The sequence below is a fragment of the Onychomys torridus genome, chromosome 2 (assembly GCF_903995425.1).
Source record: "Onychomys torridus chromosome 2, mOncTor1.1, whole genome shotgun sequence".
NCBI classification, from domain to species: Eukaryota; Metazoa; Chordata; class Mammalia; order Rodentia; family Cricetidae; genus Onychomys; species Onychomys torridus.
Window position 1 is genome coordinate 80,719,036 of NC_050444.1, and position 25,036 is coordinate 80,744,071.

Genomic DNA, 25,036 nt, shown 5'->3' on the forward strand with positions numbered 1-25,036 from the left:
AGACCATCAGATGTTTTAGACAGGCAAAGTAACACAGCTTCACAGAGTTAAATAAATGCAACATAAACAAAAGTAACACATCTTAAAACGGTATCCTAAAGCAAATCATCTATTATCCACAGTATTCCTAAGAACTTAAGAAGCTGCTGTGGAGGGCCCAAACATTAACGGCACATACAAGATAATGTTATTTAAGGCCCTGTCTAGGCAAGGACTGAGAGACTAGACTGCAATGAGCACAGGCTTCTGAGAAAGGACAGGAACTGCATCCTACACTTCCCTACCCTCCACCAGCGCAGAGCTTTGTCCCCCAACTACTTACTATCGGTACGCGTGCACTGTAGTTGCAAACAGTACTGACGAGGTGCCTGAGGTGGTTGTTGCTGGTTTGGGTGCTGTCTGATGTCCTGAAGATGAAGAAAACAAAGGTGTCATTCTTTTTTTTTTTTTCACCTCAAAATTAGCCTCAAAATTTCACTTCATACTTTCTGGTTGGAGTAACAATGCTTTCATTACCACTCTCCTCATTGGATCCAGAGAGAGCTCTACAACCTTGTCTGGTTGGTAAGGAAACAGGCTCTAAGTGAGAGCTTCACATAATGCCAACAGATGATGCTAGACTCACTCCAGCCCCAACACCATCCACCACAGACAAGTTTTATGGCTAGATAAGAAGTATTGTCTAGAAAACAGGGCCATACTACAGTGTTCTTTTCTCTTTTCAATGCTCAGACAACTAGGGTATATAAAAATAAAGCTATTTCCCTTTTCTAGTACAGGGAACTTAGGGTGATAGTGTGGATGAAAGTTCCTGGAAGGAACCCCACCTAACATTGAATCTCCTACAAGGCTGATGAACTGACCAGAAGGCCAGTGATGGGGCTGAGGTAAGAAGATTTGCAGGTTCAGAGCCTAATTACAACCTATCCTGGGTTGTCTTCAGCGCCCTCAATAGCCCTCTCTTGCCCACTCATGTGTCTAATCTAACATCCTGGTGACTAATAGGTAGAGCCTTTCGGAATGTATTAACTTACACTAGCTTCCACCAACCAAAAGGCTGAGAATGTCATCAGATAGCATCTGAAGCCTACAGCAGAGATTTTCTCAGTTTGTTTTATCCTCATGGCTTCACCAATCTATATGAAAAGAACCTTGATTTGTGTCTTTCTTTGTTCTGTTCCCATAAAACTTCATCCATATTTAGAGTAGTTTCCTCATCCAGTTAGTCCAGTACAGGAACTCCTCACAGAGTTGGTCAGAGTTGGTCCCTTAAGTGATTCCAGATACTACCAAGTTAACAACCAATATTAACCATCATAGCATGTCACTTCCAAAGACAGTTAATCATCCAACCAACCCGTTAAGACATAATCCTAATGCCTCTTCACTTACCTGTGGCCACTATTCCCTGGCCTTTCTTAGGCTGCTTTGGGGCTGTGTACTGGAAGAATTCATTTCCGTGGCCCGTAGTTGCTTGATCCAGTCCAAAAAGAGAAGCCAGCCTGGCACTGTTAATGGAAAATGAAAATAAATTTCATCTGACATATCCCAAACTTTTAATCACTTTAAATGCTGCTGCCTGTGGTCTCAAATATCTCTGATAGTGTAGCTCACCATTCAGTAACAGCAGTAGCAGCTGAGGCTCTCTGAAATCAAGACAGTATTTGTGATTTGAAATCAGTAGCTGATCCAAGTTCCATCTGATTGTATTTCCTAGAGTTCACAAATGGATTCCCCACTTCCCTACCTCACTGCCACGTCCTCCATTTATGCTCCATCATCTCTGTATAGGTTTTTTTTCGAGACAAGATTTCTCCATGTAGTTTTGGTGCCCGTCCTGGATCTCGCTCTGTAGACCAGGCTGGCCTCGAACTCACAGAGATCTGCCTGGCTCTGCCTCATGAGTGCTGGGATTAAAGGCGTGTGCTACTGCCACCTGGCCATCTCTGTATAGTTTATAACTGCAATAATCTCCTAATTGACCCACCTACATCTTACACAGTTCTTTCTCTCCCCAGACCTACTCCAGTACTGGGGATTGACCACAGGGCCTTGAACATGCCAGGCAAGTGCTCTACCACCAAGCTATATCCATCACCATCACCCTTTTTTATGTTACTTTACTTTATGATGGAGTCTTGCTAAGGGGCCAGGTTGGCCTTGATCTTTCTTTCGGTCCTCCTGTATAGCTGGGATTACAGGCACCAACTCTTACCTACTTCTTATACAATCTACACACTGCATCTACATGATTATTCTTGATGACTCTTCAATATTAGTAAGACAGAGACTTGGAAGTTGGGCCACCAAGATGGCTCAGTGGGTAAAGGTGCTTGTTGCCAATCTTGATGACATGAACTCAATCTGCAGAAACCAGGTGGTGAAAGGAGAGAAACAATTCCAACAAGTTACCTCTGACCTCCATACTCATGCCATGACACACGTGTATGCCTGTACCCATGCATCTACACATACACACATTCACATGTGTATACACATACACACTAAAAATAAGTAAACAAATAAATGTAAAATAAACTTATTCTTTTAATCCAAACTCTACAAGATGAAGATAGTTTTAGAAGACCCTTCAAGACTTCATCTCCTTACTTCCAAAACTTCATATGTGGTCATTTCTTTCTTATCTCCAACTGTGTGCTACAGCTACTATAAGGAACTTTCAGCTTCTTCTCTTTTAAAGATTTTAAATATTATTGTTGTTGGGTTTTTGTTTTGTGTATGTGTGCATATACGTCTGTGCATCACATGCATGCAGTGCCCACAGAGGCCAGAAGAGGGCATTGGATTCCATGAGACTTGTGTTACAGATGGTTGTGAGCTGCCATGGGAGTTAGGAATTGAACCCAGGTCCTGTAGAAGAGCAGCCAGTGCTCTTCACTGGTGGGCCATCTCCAAATCCCTTCAGTTTCTTATATAAGGCAGGAACTTTTTTTTGGAGAGGGGTGCAGATGCTGGAGATTAAACTCGAGAGTCTCATGCAGGATGGGCAAAGACTTGGTTATTAAGCCACATCCCCAAGCCAAGGTTAAGATCTGTTTAAACTCCAGCCTTTAGACATGCTATTCTCTCTATCTGGAGCATTCTTCCTGTGCTTGGTATCCCTGGAAGCTAACCTAATCTAAGTTAGATGTTTTCCTGGGGCTTAAGAGATGTTAAGCACTATACTAAGAGCTAAGTAAGCCCCAAAAGTGGATTCTTTTTCCAGAAGTTTATGATCAAATGAGGAGATTAGATATCATAAATTGTGAGTTATCCAAAGGGGCAACTGTTATATGGTTGGTGCTGTACTCCACCAACTAAGTCCTAAATTTATTGTCTTTAATTACTTACCCAGTCTGTTCTATTCTGTTATAGCAACACAAATCAATTGAGAAAATATTTAACTCTCAGATTCAGTCTATCCCTGAACTCCTCTTCTCCAAAGTCGCTATTAGTTGAAGTGTACAAACTCTGAAGCTTCTCAACAACTCAATTCTTCTGGCTTTTTAAAAGCATAATTCATATGTGTGCATAAATAAATATTTATGCACACATAAAAGAAAGAAATTGAAGAAGATAATAGAAAATGGAAAAATCGACCATGCTCATGGATAGGTAAAAAACGGCAATCTTACCAAAAGCAATCTAAAGATTCAATGCAATCCCCATCAAAATCCCAACACAATTCTTCACAGACATGGAAAGAACAATACTCAACTTCATATGGAAAAAACAACAAACCCAAGATAGCTAAAACTATCCTGAACAATAAAGCCACCTCTGAAGGCATCATCATCCCTGACCTCAAGCTCTACTATAGAGCTATAGTAATAAAAACAGCTTGGTACTGGCATAAAAACCGACATGTGGACCAATGGAATCAAATCGAAGACCCTGACACTAATACACACACTGAACAAAGAAGCCAAAACTTTACAATGGAAAAAAGAAAGCATCTTCAACAAATGGTGCTGGCATAACTGGATGTCAACATGTAGAAGATTGCAAACAGATTCATAGCTGTCACCGTGCACAAAACCCAAGTCCAAGTGGATCAAAGACCTCAACATAAATCCTGTTACACTGAACCTGACAGAAGAGTAAGTAGGAAGTAGTCTTGAATGCACTGGCACACCAGACCACTTCCTAAATATAACACCATAGCACAGACACTGAGAGCAACAATTAATAAATGGGACCTCATTAAACTGAGAAGCTTTTGTAGGGCAAAGGACATGGTAAATAAGACAAAAAGACAGCCTACAGAATGGGAAAAGATCTTCACCAACCCCACATCTGACAGAGGGCTGATCCCCAGAATATATAAAGAACTCAAGAAACTAGACATCAAAATACCGAACAATCCAATTAAAAAATGGGCTACAGAGCTACAGAGAATTCTAAACAGAAGAACCTCAAATGGCAAAAAGACATTTAAGGAATTGCTCAATATCCTTGGTCATCAGGGAAATGCAAATCAAAACAACTCTGAGATACCATCTTACACCTGTCAGAATGGCTAAGATCAAAAACACTGATAACAGCTTGTGGTGGAGAGGATGTGGAGCAAGGAGGAATACTCCTCCACTGTTGGTGGGAATGCAAACTTGTACAGACACTTTAAAAATCAGTATGGTGGTTTCTCAGAAAACTGGGAATCAATCTTCCTCAAGACACAGCTATACCATTCTTGGGAATATACCCAAGTAATGCTCAATCATACCACAAGGACACATGCTCATCTATGTTCATAGCAGCATTATTCATAATAGCCAGAACCTGGAAACAACCTAGATGCCCCTCAACCGAAGAATGGATAAAGAAAATGTGGCACATATACATAATTTTGGAGTACTACTCAGCAGTAAAAAACAATGACATCATGAAATTTGCAGGCAATTGGATGGAACTAGAAAATATCATCCTGAGTAAGGTACCCTAGGCTCAGAAGGACAAACATGGTATGTACTCACTCATAAGTGGATACTAGAGGTAAAGCAAAGGATAACCAGACTACAACCCACAGCTCCAGAGAAGCTCAGTAACAAGGAGGACCCCAGGAGGGACGCATGGATTACCCTGGGAAGGGGAAATAGATGAGCTCTCCTTGAGTAAACTGGGGGTGGGGGTAGGCAATGGAGAGTAGGGAATGGGGAATGAGAACATAAGGGATCAGGATGGTCAAGCTGGAACAAGGATGTAGTGGGAGAGCAAGGAAAGAGATACCATGATAGAGGGAGACATCATGGGGATAGGGAGAAACAGGGTACTAGGGAAGTTCCCAGGAATCCCCAAGGATGGCCCTAGTTTAGACTACCAGCAATAGTGGAGAAAGTGCCTGAACTGTCTTACCCCAGTGATCAGATGGGTGAATACCCTAACTATCATCATAGAGCCTTTCTCCAGTAACTGATGGAAGCAGATGCAGAGATCCACAGCCAAACACCAGGCCAGGAGTCCAGTTGATGAGAAAGAAGAGGGACTCTATGAGTAAGGGCATCAAGATCATGATGGGGAAACCTATAGAGACAACTGAACCAAACTAGTGGGAACTCATGAAATTTAGACAAATACCTCTGGAGCCTCCATGAGACTGGACTAGGCCCTCTGCATATCGAGACAGTTGAGTAGCTCGATCTGCTAGGATACATCCCTAGAGCATGAGCTGGCTTTTTGGAGCCCACTACCTATGGTGGGACACCTTGCACAGCCTTGAGGCAGGGGGAGGGGCTTGGACCTACCTCTATTGAATGTTCCAGGCTCTGCTGACTTGCCATGGGAGGCCTTACCTTCTTATAAGAGGGAATGGGGAGTGGGTTGGGGGAGGGGAGGCTGGTGAGCGGGAGGAGGGAAGGGAGAGATCTGTGATTGGTATGTAAAATGAATAAAAAAAATTTTTTTTCTTACTCAAAAAAAAAAGAACATAGGAGAAACTGAGATTTTTTCCTTTTAGTCAGGGTGACCTAAAGACTCTCTCCCCTTTCTTTCTTAAAAAAGACAGTGTTTAACTATGAGGCCTGGCTGCCTGGGAACTCCCTATGTAGATTAGGCTGGACTTGAACTCACAGAAATCGACCTTCCTCTGCCTCTGAGTGCTGGGATTAAAAGCATGTGCCACTATGCCTGGCTGAGGTTCTTAAAGGGGTTAAATTCTAGAAGAGTTTGACAATAATATCTTTAGCAATAGTGAAAAACTGTCAAGTCTTATATGTATAAATTTTGAAAAACTTATTACCATTACTGCGTATGTACAATGTGTATGTGTTTGCGTGTGTAGGAGAGCATGTGCCACAGTGTGCATGCAGGACCAGAGGGCAAGTTTGTGGAAATGGTTCTCTTCTTCTATCTTTATGTGGTTTATGGGGATTGAACTTAGATTGTCAAGGCTTTATCCACTGAGCCATTTTGCAGGCCCAAAGCTTAAATCTAGACAAGGTATAATTGCTTACACACCAATAATTGACAATAAAAGGAACGTCAGGTGGGGATGCAGCTCAGAAGCTCTCTGGTGGAGTATTTGAACCCAGGAATTTAAGGATTTACAGGGCAATATGGTGAGATGCAATCTCAAACAAAGCCTGTGGGGGCTGGAGAGATGGCTCAGGTGTCAAGAGCATTTGCTGCTATTGCAGAAGTCTTGGGTTCAGTCCCTAGCACCCAGATGGTGGTTCGTAACCATCTGTAAACCTGACACCTTGTATACACACTCTTACACATAAACATTAAGTAAATAAATCTAAAAGTTTTAAAGCTTTGTGATTTGTTTGTTATTTTATTTTATTCCACTGTTTCTTTTCTTTTTTTTTTTTTTTTGAGCTGAGGATGTGAGGATGGAACCCAGGGCCTTGCGCTTGCTAGGCGAGAGCTCTGCCACTGAGCTAAATCCCCAACTCCTTATTCCACTGTTTAAGGGGTAAGAACTATGCCTTATTCCTCTGTATTAGCTGAAGTCAAACACGATGTACTTAGCAAACATTTGCCCATTTCTTCACTTCAAAGTCGCAATGGTGGGGAAAGGAGACAGAAGGAGAAGACATGCCTTTTGATTACTACTTTAGGTTAGCCATTGACTTTAAGGTTGGGGAACTTGTCCAGGCTCAATTAATCTGGGTAATCTCAGCACTCGGGAGGCAGAAGCAGGCAGACCTCTGAGTTGGAGGCTAGTCTGCCATAAATTGTGAATACTGGGCTAACCAGAGAGGCACAGCAAAATTACATCTCAAAAACAAGCAAGCAAGCAAGCAAGCAAATGAAAAGAGGCCAGGACCGTGAAAAGCAGCAGCCTATCAGTCACTTAAACCACCACCCCAGACATCAGTACTCTTACTCCGGTCAGCCTTCAATATCCTACATAGAATCAGGAAAGTCACAAAGTTAAGCCAAGCTTCGGGAAAATTAAACTGCACTTGTAAAAGAGGAACTGAAAAGCAGTGTCAGCGTTCACTGTCAGATGTGCTATTTCCTTAACAAAACCAATGGGGAAACAGCCAAATCAGAGAATGCTCACCGAACTGCCTCTTGTCTTTTTTTTTTCTTCATTTAATGTGTGTGGGTGTTTTGTCTGCATGTGTGTCCTATGCACCATGTGCATGCCTGGTGCTCAAGGAGGCCAGAAGATGGTGTTGGCCAGAAGGCCAGAAGACTGGAGTTGCAGAAGGTTGTGAGCCACCATGTGGGTGGTGGGGATCAAATCCAGGTCCCCTGGATGAGAAGCCAGTGCTCTTCACCACTGAGCCATCTCCCCCGCTAACTTTTCCTATCCTTACTCTTAATTTGATTCTGTTTTCCTAGCTACTACTGGGGACAAATATTGATCTGTACAGTTTTTCAGGGTTTTTTGTTTGTTTTTTGAGTCTTTCCATCATCAAATTGTCTGTTGCTATGCCTAGGACCCACAGCCATACGCTTAATGAATCTCAAATCCTTAGTTAAGCCTGCTCAAGGAAGCAGGCTAGTTGAGCTAGGAAAAACTTATCTTGGGTCAGGAATCAGGAGAAGAGCACATGACTGTCATTGTCTGCCTTGTCAGCAGCAGATTCCTTGAAGCATGAAAGTTGAGAGTCGTAAAATTCCTTTATAGACTTTCCTCAAATACTCTCACATAGTGAAGATTATGAAATTAAAATACATCTCAAAGCTGGATGTGATGGCACAAGCCTTTAGTCCCAGCATTCAGGAGGCAGACAGGCAGATCCTTGTGAGTTCAAGGCCAGCTTGGTCTATATAAAAAATTCTAGGCCAGCCAGGGCTTCATAGTGAAACTCTGTCTCAAATAAATAAACAAACCTTGAAGATATTCAAAAGGCCCCATATACAGACACAAACAAAACAGGTTTGGGCTGAAAATCCAGCCAAGAGCAGCAGAGGCTGCAAATATTTTGGGTGAAATAGGAAAGAATGGAAACATTTTGTCTAGTCAAAATGGTAAACTCAGGTTCAGTGAGAGAACCTGTCTCAAAAAATAAAGTGGAGGGAGGGGGAACTGGGGTTAGTATGTAAAATGAAAAAAAGTTTAATAAATAAATATATTTAAAAAAATAAAATAAAGTGGAAGTCTACAGAGACAGATACTTGATACTGAACCTCTGTCCTCTACAAAAATGGTCACAGCATGCATACACCACACACACAAAACAGTGCACAAATAAGTAAGACCAAAAGAGAGCCAGTCATTTTATAGCCATTCCTGTATTGAATTCCCAGTACACCAAAAGATTAATCACCAGTGTTAGCTCTCGGAATCTGGTGGAATGATGGACATGTTGCTGTGTTTGTCATTTCTTAAGGAGGTGCATCCATCACTATGCACAAAACTTGTAAAGCAGATGTTCAAAGCAGGGCTCTGCAAAGATGTGAGCTTTGCAGTTAACAAGTCTGAAGGGAGTCAAGAGGTCCACTAAGTCAATGAAAGGGAAAACACTACGCTAATTGTTAAAAAGAGGGGGTAAATCTTGCCTCCCTTTAAAGACTTCTGTCCCAAGATCGTATACACGGTGTTTGACGCAAAAGAAAATGGTGCAGTCTCTCCCGTTGGCTTTAAGCCTCAGGGCTTACAAAGTGTGATTTCGCAGGCACTTCCTGAGCAATCAGCATGCTCCAGGAGTTACTCTTCTAAGAGCTAGACAGAAATGAGCAACGTAAGCAGTTCTGTCAGGACTTAGATTTCTGTAGCTCCCATGTGCAAAAGACTCGTGGGAATAAGGAAGATAAAGCAGTCTATTCTGCCTGGGGCTGAGAAGGCAGAGGATCGCTAAAAAGGTAAGATCCGAGGCAGGCTTTGAAAGAAGCTGCCTACCAGCTCCTGGTTCAAAGTGTCACCACCTGGTTCACTGGGAAGAGAAAGTCTCTTGGATTTACAGCTCATATATTTATAGGAGCAGACTCCTATAAAAAACCCGAGGCAGGCAGTCTCCTCGGCAATCATCTCCATTTCACTGGAGACAGCGTGATTCATAAAGCAAAAGGGTGTCAAGGGGAGATGCCAGGTCCTGAACCCAAATCGACCGGTCTGACACCGGGGTGAGCTGTGCTCAGACTGCCCAGACTGAGCCGCTGAGTGCTGCAAGGGTCTGGGCCCCGGAAGTTGAGAAGAGGCCTGGGAAGAGACCCACCCCTGCAACCACCCACCGGTCTCTCGGTCCGGCGCTCCAGCCCTGACTTCTCAATCACTCACCCGCCGCTTGGCGAGAGGAAGTCGGTGTCATCCTCGTCTCCGGCCCCGAACATCACGTCGGCTTTAGCTCGGCTGAAGAGAGGAAGTCGATGTTCCCAGGGCCTGTCACCACCGATGTCGTAAATTGCCGCAGCCGCGAGCCGCTTTCCGGCAGGAAAACACTCCCCCGGTAGTGGGGCCCAGAGGAGACCCGGCGGTGGAGAAGGTGGAGCAAAGGCAAATGAGAAGGAGAGCTCCTGGTGACGCAAGGCCTCACCAGCCCTCCGAGGGGGTGGAGTTCCTAGGCCCTGAGAGAGGATTGGTCAGACAGCTCAGGGGGCGGGGCCGGGGCGGGAATCGGTGGCCTCAGCTGCAGTCGTGGGACGCGTCGAGCTGACTGTAGTGGCGGGGCTTTGGGAGAAGTCCAGACCTGGTGAGGGGTTCCAGTTCCAGAGGAAGGCACGGGCGGCGGAGCTCGACCTGGGAAGGTAAGGCCTGTCCCTTTCCTTTCCCAATCCCAGCGTGTTCGCTGTCCTTTCCCCTCCCGAATCAAGACCCCCGCAGCTCCTCTTGGGCGGAAAGAGAAAGAGCGGACGACTAGAAGTCTGGGGATCTGAGCCGAGCAGTGGCCTGTCCCCTACAGCGTTATTGCTATTATGACCTTAGGCAGGGTGCTCGGTGCCTCAGTTTCCCCTTCTACGCAAAGGACCGTGTGTCCAGTGTCTCCGTTGTGCGGTTTACCGAGGTTTTAAATCTCAGCGATCATCGAGTCGGATCCGGGTCTCTTCATAATCAACGAATTTGCAGACAAGAAAACAGGAGAACTAGCCACTTGGGTGACTAGTCCGAGGTCACGCAGAGTAAAGGGCAGACCTGGTCTTTTGTATCAGGGTTTGGAGAGGTAATGAGTGAAGGAGAACCCTGGCCCTTAACTAGACTGTGTGGCATACGGCTTGGGAAAGGACCTCGTTTCTAAAATCCAGATAGAAGACGTCTAGAAGAGCTGGGATATTCGGGAGGGTGGATGATGGAGGGAACTTTGAAGGTGGAAAATCCTCAGCTCACTTTTGCTGGACTGAGTTTTGCTGCCAAGGTTTTAAGTCAACATTAGTTGTTGCTGACTTCTCCGCCTCCAGTTTTCACCGTGTGTGTGTGTGTGTGTGTGTGTGTGTGTGTGTGTGTGTGTGTGTTCGTTCTGTATTTCTTTGGCTAACCCGATATCATTTTTGAAAGGTCGTGTGTGTGTGTGTGTGTGTGTGTGTGTGTGTGTGTGTGTGTGTGTTCGTTCTGTATTTCTTTGGCTAACCCGGTATCATTTTTGAAAGGTCGTGAACCAGACCTGGTTAGCCGCGCTGTGGATAAGCCGATAGTGTGTCCCAGTGTGGCGTCCATTTCCACAGAACTCATTGGAGTTCTTTCCCTCAGCTTTTCTTCTCAGTCAGGTTGGTCCTGTAAGTGTCCCTTACCGGAATGCTTTAGTCTGTTGGATGATGATGAAGGGACGGGTAGCTCTCTCCCAGAGAACTTTGTACCTCTTGGCACTTCCCCTGTGGGGCTCTTTATGATAGTTTTTGAACTACTAAGTTGTAAGTCTTCTTGCCCACAGTGGGTTCTCATTAATTTTTTTATTAGATTGAATAATAGAATTTATCCTTGTTCCTTAATTTACTCTCATCCTCCCCCCTCCCCGTGTGACCCAAAGAGCCAGCGATGGCTCTTGTCTTTTTATAGGTAGCTTCCAGAAAGATAAAAATGCTGTACTGGCTGTGAACTGTCTGGGTTGCTTGGTCTCTTTTGTTCATTGAAGGTGACTGTACTATTGTCTAAAACTCCAGGGGAGGGGGAAGGGGAAATAGTGTCGCTAGAAATATTATACGTTCCTTATCATTTTTGTAAGTAAATTACTCCTGTTTATCTGCGGACGAGGCTGCTGGTCTGCTTCCTGTGTTTATTTTGCAGATTAAGATGGTTGAAGCAGTGAAATCTGACTGTTAAAGCAATGATAAATTGGAGTCTGCAGTAGGACTGGAGCCTAGAGCAATAGCTCTGTGCACATCGGGGACTTGAGTTGGGAGAAGTGGGTGAATGTGTGAGTTCTAACCCTGCCCTAGGCCTGATCACTCCAGGACTAAAACACTTCGGTAATGCTTTCTTTCTTTTTCAGTTTTTTTGCATTGTTTTTGTTTGGTGTTTGGGGTTTTGTTTTCTTTGAGACAGGGTTTCTCTGTGTAGTCCCAGCTGTCCTAGAACTTACTCTGTAGACCAGGCTGGCCTCGAACTCAGAGATCTGCCTCCTCCGAGTTCTGGGTATGCACCACCACTGCCCAGCTTGTTGTTGTTTGTTGTAGTGGTTATTTTTTTTGTTTTTTGAGATGGTCTATTTATGTAGCCCTGGCTATCCTAGAACTCATTATGTAGACCAGGCTGGCCTTTAACTCTCACTGAGATCCATCAGCCTCTGCCTTTCAAGTGCAGAGAATGAAGATTATGTCACTACACTGGGCTAATAATGTGTGTGTGTGTGTGTGTGTGTGTGTGTGTGTGTGTGTGTGTGTGTTTTAAACAAGAAACCTTAGAGAATGGCTGAGCTCTTTCCTTGAGTCTTGGATGGAGGTGTTTTTCTCATGGGTGTCTTAAATGGCCTTTCTTAGGTATTCATTAACCCTAAAACTGACCTGTTTGGTGATTGGGACACTCTAAGCAGGCATAATATTTCATTCGCAACATGAGGAAGAAAAAGGTAGAAATTGGTCTTCCCCAGTCTTTCAGGCTTAGAATTGGAAATGTAGGATCTGGTGCTTCTGAAAAGCCAGTCTTTCTGGTTTAGGACATCCAGCTTGGTACTGTTGGAGTTGGAGGCAGGAAACCTGAGTTCCTCCCCAGCCTTTATAATGTGCTCAGACTTTAGGTCAGGTTCCCTAAACACCTTTAAAAAGGGATCAGATGTAGACATGTCTGCTGAGAACTGGGAGTGCAAAGATAAGTAATAAATACAACCCTAAGCTCAAGTTCGAGTTCAGTATGTTTGTTCATTTCATTTTCTTAACTATACAGTACTGAAATGTGTTGATCATCAAATGTGGTAGCACACCTCTTTGATCATAGCACTCGGAAAGCAGAGGTAGGAGGATCTCGAGAATTAGAGGCCAGCCTGGTCCACATAAGGAGTTCCAGGCCCCCCAGGCCAACATAGTGAAAATGTCTTTAAAAAAAATTATACATACATACATACAGAGAGAGAGAGAGAGAGAGAGATTGATTCCCTGAAGATTAACTAGGAAGCATCAAATTTAATAATTCCTTTCAAATCAAATTTTCAAAAAGATGATGTTTATATCAAGCAAATCCGTATTATTATCTTCCAGCGGTATAGAGATATGGATTGAATGTAGATTAAAAATATGTCTATAGTATTCTATTCATTCAAGTTGCTAAAGGCAGAAGAATATATAGTACAATTTGAGAACTGTCACCTCAGAGACTACTGTGTGTAATGCTAGCCTTTGTGTGGATCAGGAAAAAACTCTCTAGGAAATTATTATAGAATATCAAAGTAGGAGGAGGTCATATCTCTTCGTTATAATCCAAAGGGAAACTGGGTTGAAGTTTAGTACCAGTGCCCTAAGCTATGCCTTACCTCAGCCAATCTGCAAAACCCCATGTTCTAGGGATTAACCTTTTCCTTTTTAGACTCCTGAACTACTGAAATTGTAGGGTTACATATGGGACTTGGAAGATGAGTAGGATTCCAAAAGACACTGGAAGGTAAGGCTTTCCAGGTTGAAGGAGCTGCTTTGGCAAACACAGGCAGGTGCATGTTCCCATGGCACTGGGAATTGAAGACAGGATTTTACACAAGCTGGGCAAGCATTCTACCACTAAGCTACATATCACCAGCCTAAAGGGGGCTTTGCAAAATTTTCTAAGACAAGTGATGCTTTTTTTACCTGCTGCACCTAGGACTATGGCTTAGCTAACTAAAGTATGTTAAAGTAGGGAGTCATACACATTTTACATATCTTATTCCATCTTAAAACACAAATACCCTCTGTGAGTTTTGTTGTTTTTAACCTAAAGCCTTAACTTTTTCTTGGAATATGGTTCTCAGAGATCAGCAGACTACAGTCGAATCTTATCTCAGCTGCCTGTTTTACTGTTTTATTGGAATACAGCCATGCACATTTATTTACATATTATCTATGGCTACTTTCATCCTACAAGGTAAAGTTGAGTATCTGCAACAGCAATGACATGGTCCACAGTGCCTAAATGTTTAGTAATCGGTCCTTTATAGAAGACTTATCAACCCTGGCCTGAATCATATATGGTTGCTTTCTTCAACATACAATAACTACTTCAAAGTCACTCACAAAGCAGCCTGACTACAAAATTTTTCTAGATGCTTATGAAATTTTCTGCCAGCCTTTAGAGTTGATTCCTGCATCCAACAGCAGATTGTGGGCATCTGTGTGACTCCCTCTTATCTAGTCTAGCCAAAGCATTCAACTTAATTTTCATAGACACAGCCACTAGAATGGCTGTGTAGAATAGAAGGTATGTACTTAAGCTTTGGGTCAAATTTCTTCACTCCTTATTAATTGCATAGGCCTTGGGCAAGTTGCTACGTTTTTTCCATTACAAAATAGGGGTAACAATAGTACCCATTTTCTAGAGTCATACACGTTAGTTCACATAAGGCATAAAGTACTAGAACAATACTTGCAGGTAGTTAAGTACTCAATTAGTGTTAGTACATCCGACCTAGCAGGGACGATACCTGGTCCCCACAGTTTGGCCTCTACTGTTGAATCAGTCATCCCTGGTCTATGCTGTGAGAAGAAAGTCTAAAGCCTGGGCCAGCCAGAGAAGAACCCTTCCTCCTGGAAAGAGACCTCCACCTGTCGGACTATCTTATAGAAGACAGTGATGTGTGGAACCACACCTTGACTGGGATTGTTAGATAAGCCTTCTACTGAAACTGCACCTCACTTCAGAATCCTGAAGGTGGACTGTAGGGGAGGGTCACTGCAGTTTCCCCCTCTTCCTGGTGGAGCTACATTGAATAAATCTCCTCTTTGTCAGTTAAATTGTTTGAGAGAGTTTAAGATAATAATATACACAGGGTATTAAAAGGTAATATGTAAAAGGAACCCAAAGCTATACTTATTAGTCCAAGATAACAAGTTTCCAATAGATCAGCATGAAATGATTTATACTCTAAATGACATGACTAATATTTTTGGTTGGTTTGTTTGATTTTTAGACAAGGTCTTACTGTGTATCCCCAGCTATTCTGGAACTATACAGACCAGGATGGCCTCCAAGTCACAGAGACCCACCTGCCTCTGCCTCCACCGTGCTGGGATTATATGCATGTACCGCCACAGCATGACATGGTCAACATTTTAAAAATTCAGTTAGTTCAGAAGTTTATAAAGGAAAAATTTAATCCCTAGAATGTGAGGTTATGCAGATTCACTGAGGTAAAGCATGGTAAACACTACTTAGGGCACTGGTATTAATCTTAAAAACTTCAATCCAGTTTCCCTTTGGATTATAATGTAAATTTCAAATTGAAGAAAATAAAGGTTCCAGACTATAGATAAAACAAAATGACTGTTGTGAAGGTAATAATTCAATACTAGAAGTCTCTGGTCCTTAGCTGAAATGGTAGCCTGTAATCCCAGCTCTGGGAAGTGGAAGTGGGAGGGAGGAGTTCAAGATGAGAGAAGGTAAATAGATAATAAGCTTGAGACCAGTGTGTGTGTGTGTGTGTGTGTGTGTGTGTGTGTGTGTGTGTGTGTGTGTGTGTGTGTTAAATGTTTCTTCTCTTTAGGTCATTCCTTCCCTTCTTGTCTCTAACTTGGCTCTGTTGCTGAGTCTTTGTCCCAGTGTTACAAGAGGGAAAAGATGAGACAATTATCACAGAAAATGAAATGTTTACATTGACAAGAGTTCAACTGATGTCAGATAAATCACCCAGAAAACTCTGCCTTTGAAAGTTTGCCAGGCAAGTATGCGCGGGGGCAGGGAGTGGAGGCAGTAGGAAGCCGCTCATGCCTATACTCCCGCATTCAGCTCCTGGTACAACAAAGCCATTTTTAAAACAGGTCTCCTGACCTTTGTAACTAGGTATGTAACAAGTTATCAAAAGTCTTATACTTAATACATTACAGTGTGCTGTTTATCACACACACACACACACACACACACACACACACACACACACACACATCTTATAGTAGGTACTGGGAAGAAAATGCTTTTGAAGTTCCGTAGCTTTGAGTTGTATCATTTTATGGTTTAGGTAACATCCCTAAGCAGAGGAGGGGCCCATCCTTAGGAATGCAAACCCTGTGGAGAAGGAAGGGGTTGAGAAGGGTCCACCCTACCTCTTTTCCTTTACACAATGACCCCAGGGGTTTGTATACAACCTGCTTTTGTAGGCTGAGGACATTATGCAATACAGCATGACATGGAAGTCTGCCTCTCAAAAGTAAATTCAGAAAAATGGTTCAACCATAAAACCTTAGTAACCGGTTTCACATTAATGGACCATTTTTAGCCTTGTTGAGTCGTTCCCTAAATAGACAGTACATATGTTAAAGAAGTATAGTGAGTATTGATACAATTTTCAAGCAGTTCAGAGGACTAGAATGTAGTTATTTGGTTTATAAAATGAAAGGGGAATGCTGTTAACTATGTACCCAGGGTCTCTAGTCCATTGTCACTTAGCTTTTCCTTTACATTCTTTTCTCTTTTTCCTTTTTAAGACAAGGTCTCACCATGTAGACCAGATGTCCTGGAACTCAGAGAAGGGCCTTCCTCTACTTCCTAAGTACTAGGGTAAAAGTTGTGTGACACCATGCCCAGCCTTTGTTAGCTTTTTCTCAGTTTCCATATAGTCTTTATCTGTAACTCATACATCTCAAATTGTGTTGTAGTTAGTTACATGTTTCTTCCACCATCTTTGGGATAGGGCTTCATTGTAGTTCCTCCATTCAGTACATGAGCAAGAAGTATTGAATGGGCCGGGTGGTGGTGGTGCACACCTTTAATCCCAGCACTTGGGAGGCAGAGGCAGAGGCAGAGAGATCTCAGTGAGTTCGAGGCCAGCCTGGTCTATAGAGCGAATTCCAGGACAGTCTCCAAAGTGGCACAGAAACCCTATCTTGAAGGGGGGGGGGGGCAGTATTGAATGGGGTCTGGAGAGGTGACTGAGTGGTTAAAAGCACTGGTTACTCTTACAGAGGACCAAGGTTCAATTTCCAGTACCCACATGGTGGCTCACAACCATCTGTAACTCCAATTCCAGGGGATCTGGTGCCCACTCTGACTTACATGGGCATCAGGTAGGCACATGGTACATATACATACATAATAGACGTAGGCAAAATATTCATACCTATAAAATAAATCTAAAAAGCTAAAAGTTCTGTGGTTGAGAGCACTGGCTGCACCTGGAGGTCCCTGGGTTTGGTTCCCTCCACCACATGACAACTCAAAATTGTCTGTAACTAGTTCTAGAGCAGTGGTTCTCACCCTTCCTAACACTGTGACCCTTTAATACAGGTCCTCATGTTGTGGTGACCCCCAACCATAACATTATTTTCATTACTATTCATAACTATAATTTTGCTACTGTTATGAATCATAATGTAAATATCTGATATGCAAGATATTTGATAAGCAACCCCTGTAAAAGGGTCATTCGACGACCACCCCCACCCCCAACCCCAACTGGAGGTCTCGAAAACCACTGTTCTGGGGATGTGATGCCCTCTTCTGGCCTCTGAGCACTGTATACACATGGTTCATTTACATACATGCAGGTAAAACACTCATACATATAAAGTACAAATAAATCTCTTTTATTATTAAGCAATTTTCTATTCCTTTTACACACCAATCACAGATGCCCCTCTCCTCCCTCCTCCCACCCACCAGCCTTCCCCCCTCCAAACCACCCTCCATTCCCACCTTCTCCAAGGCAAGGCCTCCCATGGGGAGTCAGCAGATCCTGGCACATTCAGTTGAGGCAGGTCCAAGCCCCTCCTCCCTGCACCAAGACTATGTAAGGTGTCCCACCATAGGCACTGAGCTTCAGAAAGCCCACTCATACACCAGGGACAGATCACGATACCAATTCCAGGGAGCCCCTTAAACAGTTCAAGCTAGACAACTGTCTCACCTATGCAGAGGGCCTAGTCCAGTCCTCTGGGGGCTCCACAGAAGTTGGTCTAAAATTCATGAGTTCCCACTACTTTGGTTTGGTTGTCTCTGTATTTTTTCCCATCATGATCTTGATGCCCCTTGCTCATAGAATCCCTCTTTTGTTTCATCAACTGGACTCCTAGATCCCAGCCTGGTGTTTTGTGGTGGATCTTGCATTTGCTTTCATCACCTACTGGATGAAGGCTCTGTGATGACAGGGTATTCACTAAAATCTGATTACCGAAGTAAGCCAGTTCAGGCACCCTCTCCACTATTGCTAGTAGTCTAAGTTAGGGTCATCTTTGTGGATTCCTGGGAACTTCCCTAGTACCTGGTTTCTCCCTATTCCTATGATGTCTCCCTCTATCATGGTATCTCTTTCCTTGCTCTCCCAATCTGTCCCAGTTCCAGCTCGACCATCCCATTCCCTTATGTTCTCATCCCCCATCTCCTACCCTCTTTTGCCCTCCCATCCCAAGTTCGCTCATGGAGATCTCATCTATTTCCCCTTCCCAGAGCAATCCATGTTTCCCTCTTAGGGTCCTCCTTGTTACTGAGCTTCTCTGGAGCTGTGGGTTGTAGTCTGGTTATCCTTTGCTTTACCTCTAGTATCCACTTATGAGTGAGTACATACCATGTTTGTCCTTCTGAGTCTGGGGTACCTTACTAAGGATGATATTTTCTAGTTCCATCCAATTGCCTGCAAATTTCATGATGTCATTGTTTTTTACTGCTGAGTAATACTCCAAAATTGTGTATATGTGCCACATTTTCTTTATCCATTCTTCGGTTGAGGGGCATCTAGGTTGTTTCCAGGTTCTGGCTATTATGAATAATGCTGCTATGAACATAGATGAGCATGTGTCCTTGTGGTATGATTGAGCATTACTTGGGTATATTCCCAAGAATGGTATAGCTGTGTCTTGAGGAAGATTGATCCCCAGTTTTCTGAGAAACCACCATACTGATTTTCAAAGTATCTGTACAAGTTTGCATTCCCACCAACAGTGGAGGAGTGTTCCCCTTTCTCAACATCCTTTCCATCATAAGCTGTTATCAGTGTTTTTGATCTCAGCCATTCTGACAGGTGTAAGATGGTATCTCAGAGTTGTTTTGATTTGCATTTCCCTGATGACTAAGGATGTTGAGCAATTCCTCAAATGTCTTTCAGCCATTTGAGATTCTTCTGTTGAGAATTCTCTGTTTAACTCTGTAGCCCGTTTGTTTGTTTGTTTTTTGGTTTGATTTGGTTTGGTGTCTTGGGGGGGGGGTTGGGTTTTTTTGTTGTTGTTTTTTTGTTTTGGTTTGTTTTTTGGTTTGTTTGGTTGGTTTCTTTTGGAGGGGTTGTTTGTTTGGGGGTTTTTTTTTTTTGGTTTTGTTTTTTTGGGTTTTTTTTGTTTTTTTTTTTTGAGCTGAGGATTGAACTCAGGGCTTTGCGCTTGCTAGGCAAGCACTCTACCACTTAGTTAAATCCCCAACCCTTGTTTTGTTTTTTGAGACAGGGTTTCTCTGTATAGTTTTGTTGCCTGTCCTGGATCTTACTCTGTAGCCCAGGCTAGCCTCGAACTCAGAGATCCGCCTGGCTCTGCCTCCCGAGTGCTGGGATAAAAGGCATGTGCCACCACTGCCTGGCTCATTTTTTAATTGGATTGTTTGATACTTTGATGTCTAGTTTCTTAAATTCTTTATATATTTTGGAGATCAGCCCTCTGTCAATGTGGGGTTGGTGAAGATCTTTTCCCATTCTGTAGGCTGTCTTTTTGTCTTATTGACTGTGTCCTTTGCCCTGCAAAAGCTTCTCAGTTTCAGGAGGTCCCATTTATTAATTGTTGCTGGCAGTGTCTGTGCTATGGTGTTATATTTAGGAGTGATCTCCTGTGCCAATGCATTCTAGACTACTTCCTACTTTCTCTTCTATCAAGTTCAGTGTAACTGGATTTATGTTGAGGTCTTTGATCACTTGAACTTGAGTTTTGTACATGGCAATAGATATGGATCTGTTTGCAATCGTCTACATTTGACCTCTAGTTATGCCAGCACCATTTGTTGAAGATGCTTTCTTTTTCCAATTCTAAAGTTTTGGCTTCTTTGTCAAAAATCAAGTGTTTATAAGTGTGTGGATTTATGTCAGGATCTTTGATTCAATTCCATTGATCCATGTGTCTGTTTTTATGCCAATATCGAACTATCTTTATTACTATAGCTCCATAGTAGAGCTTGAAGTCAGGGATCTAACTTGTATTTCTTAATTAATCTAAATAGTTTGTAACAATAACTTTGAAGGACTAGAAAGTTACATTACATTGTGCAATAAGTCCTTTTAGAAACATTGAATGAATGAATAAGTCCTCAGGTTCACATAACTATCAAGTGTCTAGGGTCAGGTCTAGAGAACCACCCTCCTGGTCCTTGCTCAGGACTGCTGCACTCTACTATGAAGCCTCTGTTTGGGTTTCAGACAACTTAGGCTTTTTTGGGTTCTTTTTGTTGTTGTTGTTTTGGTTTTGGTTTTCTTTTTTTCTTTTTTCTTTTGGCTTTTCAAGACAGGGTTTCTCTGTGTAACAGCCCTGCCTGTCCTGGAACTCGTTTTGTAGACTAGGCTGGCCTCAAACTTACAGAGCTCTGCTTGCCTTTGAAAGTGTGAGTGTACCACCACCCCCAGCTCAGACAACTTAGTTCTTTGAGGGTTTGTTGGTTGTTCAATTGTTTTGAGACAGGCTCATACTATGTAGACCAGGCTGGTCTCAAACTCACAGAGTTTGCCTCCCAAGTGTTGGGGTTAAAGATCTGAGCCATCACACCCAGGAACGATTTTCTTGTTTTCAGGTGTACTCTCCTACTGCACTTGGATAGAGTCATCTCTTGTTAATTAGTGGTTTGAGGGACGTAAGTTCCTATCACATAGTATATTTAACTTCAGTTTTCTGTTGATTAGAAGGAACAGCTCAACTGGTTTGACATTTCTGTTTCAGATCATATTCTGGGCACATCAGCATTATAGCCTAGACAGTTGAAATCCTTTGTAACTACAGACAGATTTAAACAATAAAAGACCTTGGATTGTAGCGAGTACAATCTGTCTTTGACTACAGCAAACAAGTAGCCAAAGAAATGTTTTGCCCCTGTGTGTGTCTGCTTAGCTAGGATTCTTTAAATCAAATGACGAAAAGCTATATACTTTGGGAAGTGGAGGCAGGAAGATCAAGAATTCGGGGTTGTCTTCAGGTACATAGTAAATTCAAAGCCAGCTGAACTATTTACTTGTTTTTGCATATGGGTGTTGGTATGGGTATTCACATGTGTGGAGGTCAGAGTACGACTTTGTGGAAGCAGTTCTTTCCTACCACCTTTGCTGAGGTTTGGGAATTGAACTTAGGTTGCCAGGTTTGCTCAGCAAGTGCCTTTACCCACTGAATCATCTCATTGGTGATTTTCTTAATGTCGCATAGCGAATATGTGGCAAATTTCTATCTGTGAAGAATAATGCAGTACTTAACTCCACTCTGATACCATACACAAAGCATTCTGAAATCTTTACACAAAATATACTTGAAATCGTTCTGATTAGGGGGCTGAAACTGCACCCAGACTACAGTGGGGCAGTAAGAAGACAAGGAAAGAGTGCATTCCTGCTTTCTTAATTCCAGGATATGGCTTAGCCAGCAGCAAAGGGGAACAGAGAAGTGGAGTACAGTGTCCGGGAGGTCACTCCTCAGTGGACGTGGGCCCTCTGCCATTGCGTAACTAAAGGACCTTTCCAGTTTGTTTGTCCTAGCCACTGTGAGCTGGGCTCTGGGGAACAAGCAAATACAAGCTTTCTAAAAGCCTTTGGGAAGAATGTAGCCTTATACTTGATCTTCTTTGTGTGGAAAGGTGAGAGTGGGCTAAAGAAAGCGCTCCTGTGTGGTTTACTGCCCAAACGGGATATGTGGGGCTCAGAGCCCTCCTGCTTACATTTCCAGCAAACCATGTGGAGAAATGGGAGGGCTGAGTCTTACAGAGTCCCATTGCAGAAGCAGATAGAAAGGTGGCTAGGAAGTATGTTAATATCATTCTCCAGGAACATGTGCATCGGTTTCCCCACTGGAAAATAAAGGGTTGGGACCTGATCACTTAATTTTTAAAACTGTAAACTATGTGTGTAGACTTTCTCCCTTTAACGTTTTTTATAAATTACATCAGTGTGCTCTGCTCCCCCCACCAATTTCATAGTATATCTAGACAATCATCTATAAAGGTGGACAGACATTTCTCACTCTTTAATAACTATAAAGTATTCTCTTTTCTGGAAATATAACTAATTTAATCAATGAACACTTGGGTTGTATTTTTAATGTTTTGGCGTTACAGACAGGCCTGTAGTGCATAGCTTTGTACATATCATACATTTGCCCTTAGGGTAAATACTTTGAAGCTGTTTCAAGGTGTCAGGGGATGTATGCATCAGACCGAAAACTAAAGAGCAACTTAAGATTTGCAGGGTATTAACTGCCAATGCACAGTGAATTTTGAAACATCTTAACTTCTATGATTTAGAGACAAAATCTTCAGTGGAGACCTTGTATAGGTAACTTTGTCAGGTGTGAGGGACAGATACAGCTCACACTGCCATCCTCAGTGGCCTGAGGAATTCCTGAAACTTTTAGGAACATTAAGGATTTTTGTTTTATTTTGTTTTTGTTTTTCAAGACAGGGTTTTTCTGTAGCTTTTAGAACCTGTCCTGGATCTCACTCTGTAGACCAGGCTGGCCTCGAATTCACAGAGATCCACCTGACTCTGCCTCGCGAGTGCTGGGATTACAGGCATGCGCCACCACTGCCCGGCTAAGGATATTTTAATATAGGCTCAAGTTTGAAGATCAAGAGAAAGAAGCACTCAGAAGACAGACAGATGTACTTAAGCTTCCCAAATGAAGAGAGGGGAAGCAAGATGGACCCAAGTACCAGTGTGGGCTTCTCCAAGAGAGTATGTAACTAATTGTCTCTGTTAGCCCTATCTCATTTTGGTGATGTCCTGAAAGGGTTGCTAAGAACCATTTTTCTTTTCTCATTTGATAAGTGAAGTGCTCTGGAGATGCCTTGGATAGAATTATGAGCTGATAAGGTAAAACTAGGAGCCACTAGTATTGCACAAGGGGGTTGTTTAGCACATGTCCTTTTCCTATAAATGAGATTCTGCTGGGAATTAGAAAGTGCACTGCAGTTACCTGTGTCACAGCCCTAGACATTTTCTAATGCTTTTCAATATGGATTACTTAAGAGCTGATTTAAAAGTGAATATTTTATAAACTTAGCAAAAGGCACCATGTCCCAGTCATACTTGCCTTACTTATACATAGGAGTCAAGAGATTCCCTTTTCATAACATCCACAGAGGGACTGAGATTACAAAGAGTACTGTGTTTCACCCACCCCTCCGATGCTGTGATTATAGTAACTTTCTGAAGTGTGTGGCACCCCCACAGTTGTGTCTTTTTGAGCTTAGAGACCAAAAGCAGGTCAAAACTGCCAAATGCTTTTTTTGTAGCTGAGGGACTTTAAACTTTTGATTCCCCCTGCGTCTCCCTCTAGAGTCTTAGGATCAGAAGCATGTATGTCACGGCATGCAGTATTTTCCTTCATACTTAAGCATAGACTGTAACTTCCTCTTCCACCTTCCCCCACCTCCATTCCGCTGCCAGGTGCTCAGGGCGTTTCTGAAATTTGCGTGTTTTTGCAGCTTTAAGCCAGAGCCTCCTGTCCTTTTTGTGTGGATTCCCTGTGGCCCCTGGGGCAGAAGGTAGAAAGTCAGGTAGTCTAGCCTTTGCTGCCCTGGCAGGTTCCTGCCTTCCCTCTTCTCTGCACAACGCTGTCACCCTTTCCAACTCCTCATCTCTCCGTATATTCTAGAAGAAAGACCAAAGACTAGCAGTTATCTTGTGGAGGTATGTGTGAGTGTGTATATGTTGCAGTAAATGCATACACATACTTCTGGTTTCCAATGTCATTCTTGGTGTTATAGTTGAAGTTTTGGAACATTGTTTTGCTGGTTGTGGAGGGTAGCACACATAGTAGGAACAGCACAGGGCTATACCAAACATATATCCTTTTAGTCCCAAAACATCTCACTTTATATTTATAAAACCATAAACTCAAAATAAATAGAACTTTTTTTTTTTTTTTAGATAGGGTCTTTCTATTATGTAGTTCTGACTGTCCTGGAACTTAGTATGCAGAACAAGCTGCCCTCACACTCACAGAGATCCACCTGCCTCTGCCTCCTGAGCAATGAGATTAAAGGTGTACACCATCACATCTCAAAACTATGAACTCTTACAGCCACCAAGATGATACAGTTTGATTAGTGTTGACTTTTTGGATTTTAAAATGAAACTTACCTGTTTGCCAAGCTCTAAGAAGTCACCATTTCTTTGTGAAACGGTTCCAATGAACTCGGGGGGACATGCAGTAACCAGGCCCACTGTTGAACTGCAGCTCCTGGGAGTTAGAGGACAGACTTGGAGACTAACACATGGCTTCCCTAGGAGGCCTACTGAAAGTTGTCAGGCTCCCAGGGAAAGTTGCTGCAGGATGATTGAAGCCTGCCCTGCAGACCACCTTTCTGCCAGGCTAGGCAATCTGTCAAAGGCTTCGAAACCTTCCAGAAAACCAGCCATGAAAAGAGTTTCCTTTGTTATGATTTCAGCAGTACCAGAGGGTGCTGTATTGTACCTCTGAACTGTTCCTACTCCTAAACTAGAAAAGACAAGATTGACAAGAACACTGTACTCTATACATATATACACTATAGTATAATCACATTTCCATTTCAACATAGCAATTTGAACCTCTATCATTTCCTTCCCAAAGTCCTAGTGAAATTACTATAGAAATATCTATTTCAAATCTACAGTTATAAGGAAAAGCATCCTGTGTAGGCAGAAGTAGTAACGTTGAAACATTATGGGGAAATAAATGTCTCTTTTCCAGCCATAGCTGCCTTGTTTTTAAAACTGGAAATGCAAAGCTGCAGGAAGTAAATGATTTGGGGCCAGTGAGCTGGCTTAGGGTAAACGCACTTGGCAGCAGGTTCCTTTGCCGCTAAGCTGTCTCACTGGCCCTGGCCTTTCCAAAGAACATCTCAATGTGTTATACTTACCTCGGAAACCACAGAACATAGACTGACTGGGGA

The 25,036-nt window shown here is 42.9% G+C and overlaps 2 protein-coding genes across 5 annotated transcripts in view; one reads left to right on the forward strand and one right to left on the reverse strand.

Annotated features, from left to right (window-relative positions):
* Positions 1 to 9,830, reverse strand: part of Fkbp15 (FKBP prolyl isomerase 15) — a 55,078-nt gene extending 45,248 nt beyond the window's left edge. For 2 of the 3 annotated variants that reach the window (XM_036177515.1, XM_036177513.1), the window contains exons 1-3: positions 9,674 to 9,830; positions 1,393 to 1,508; positions 323 to 407 (exon numbers count right to left, since the gene is read on the reverse strand). In XM_036177515.1, coding sequence (XP_036033408.1) covers positions 323 to 407; positions 1,393 to 1,508; positions 9,674 to 9,726 — 254 coding nt within the window. In that variant the 5' untranslated portion in view covers positions 9,727 to 9,830. The remainder of the gene's footprint in view (positions 1 to 322; positions 408 to 1,392; positions 1,509 to 9,673) is intronic. The other variant, XM_036177512.1, reaches the window with a different exon arrangement.
* Positions 9,831 to 10,009: 179 nt separating this feature from the next.
* Slc31a1 (solute carrier family 31 member 1) overlaps positions 10,010 to 25,036 on the forward strand; it is a 33,440-nt gene continuing 18,413 nt past the window's right edge. Inside the window, exons 1-2 of one of the 2 annotated variants that reach the window (XM_036178939.1) lie at positions 10,010 to 10,140; positions 11,612 to 11,793. The gene's annotated coding sequence lies outside the window, so the exon portion shown is untranslated. The remainder of the gene's footprint in view (positions 10,141 to 11,611; positions 11,794 to 25,036) is intronic. The other variant, XM_036178938.1, reaches the window with a different exon arrangement.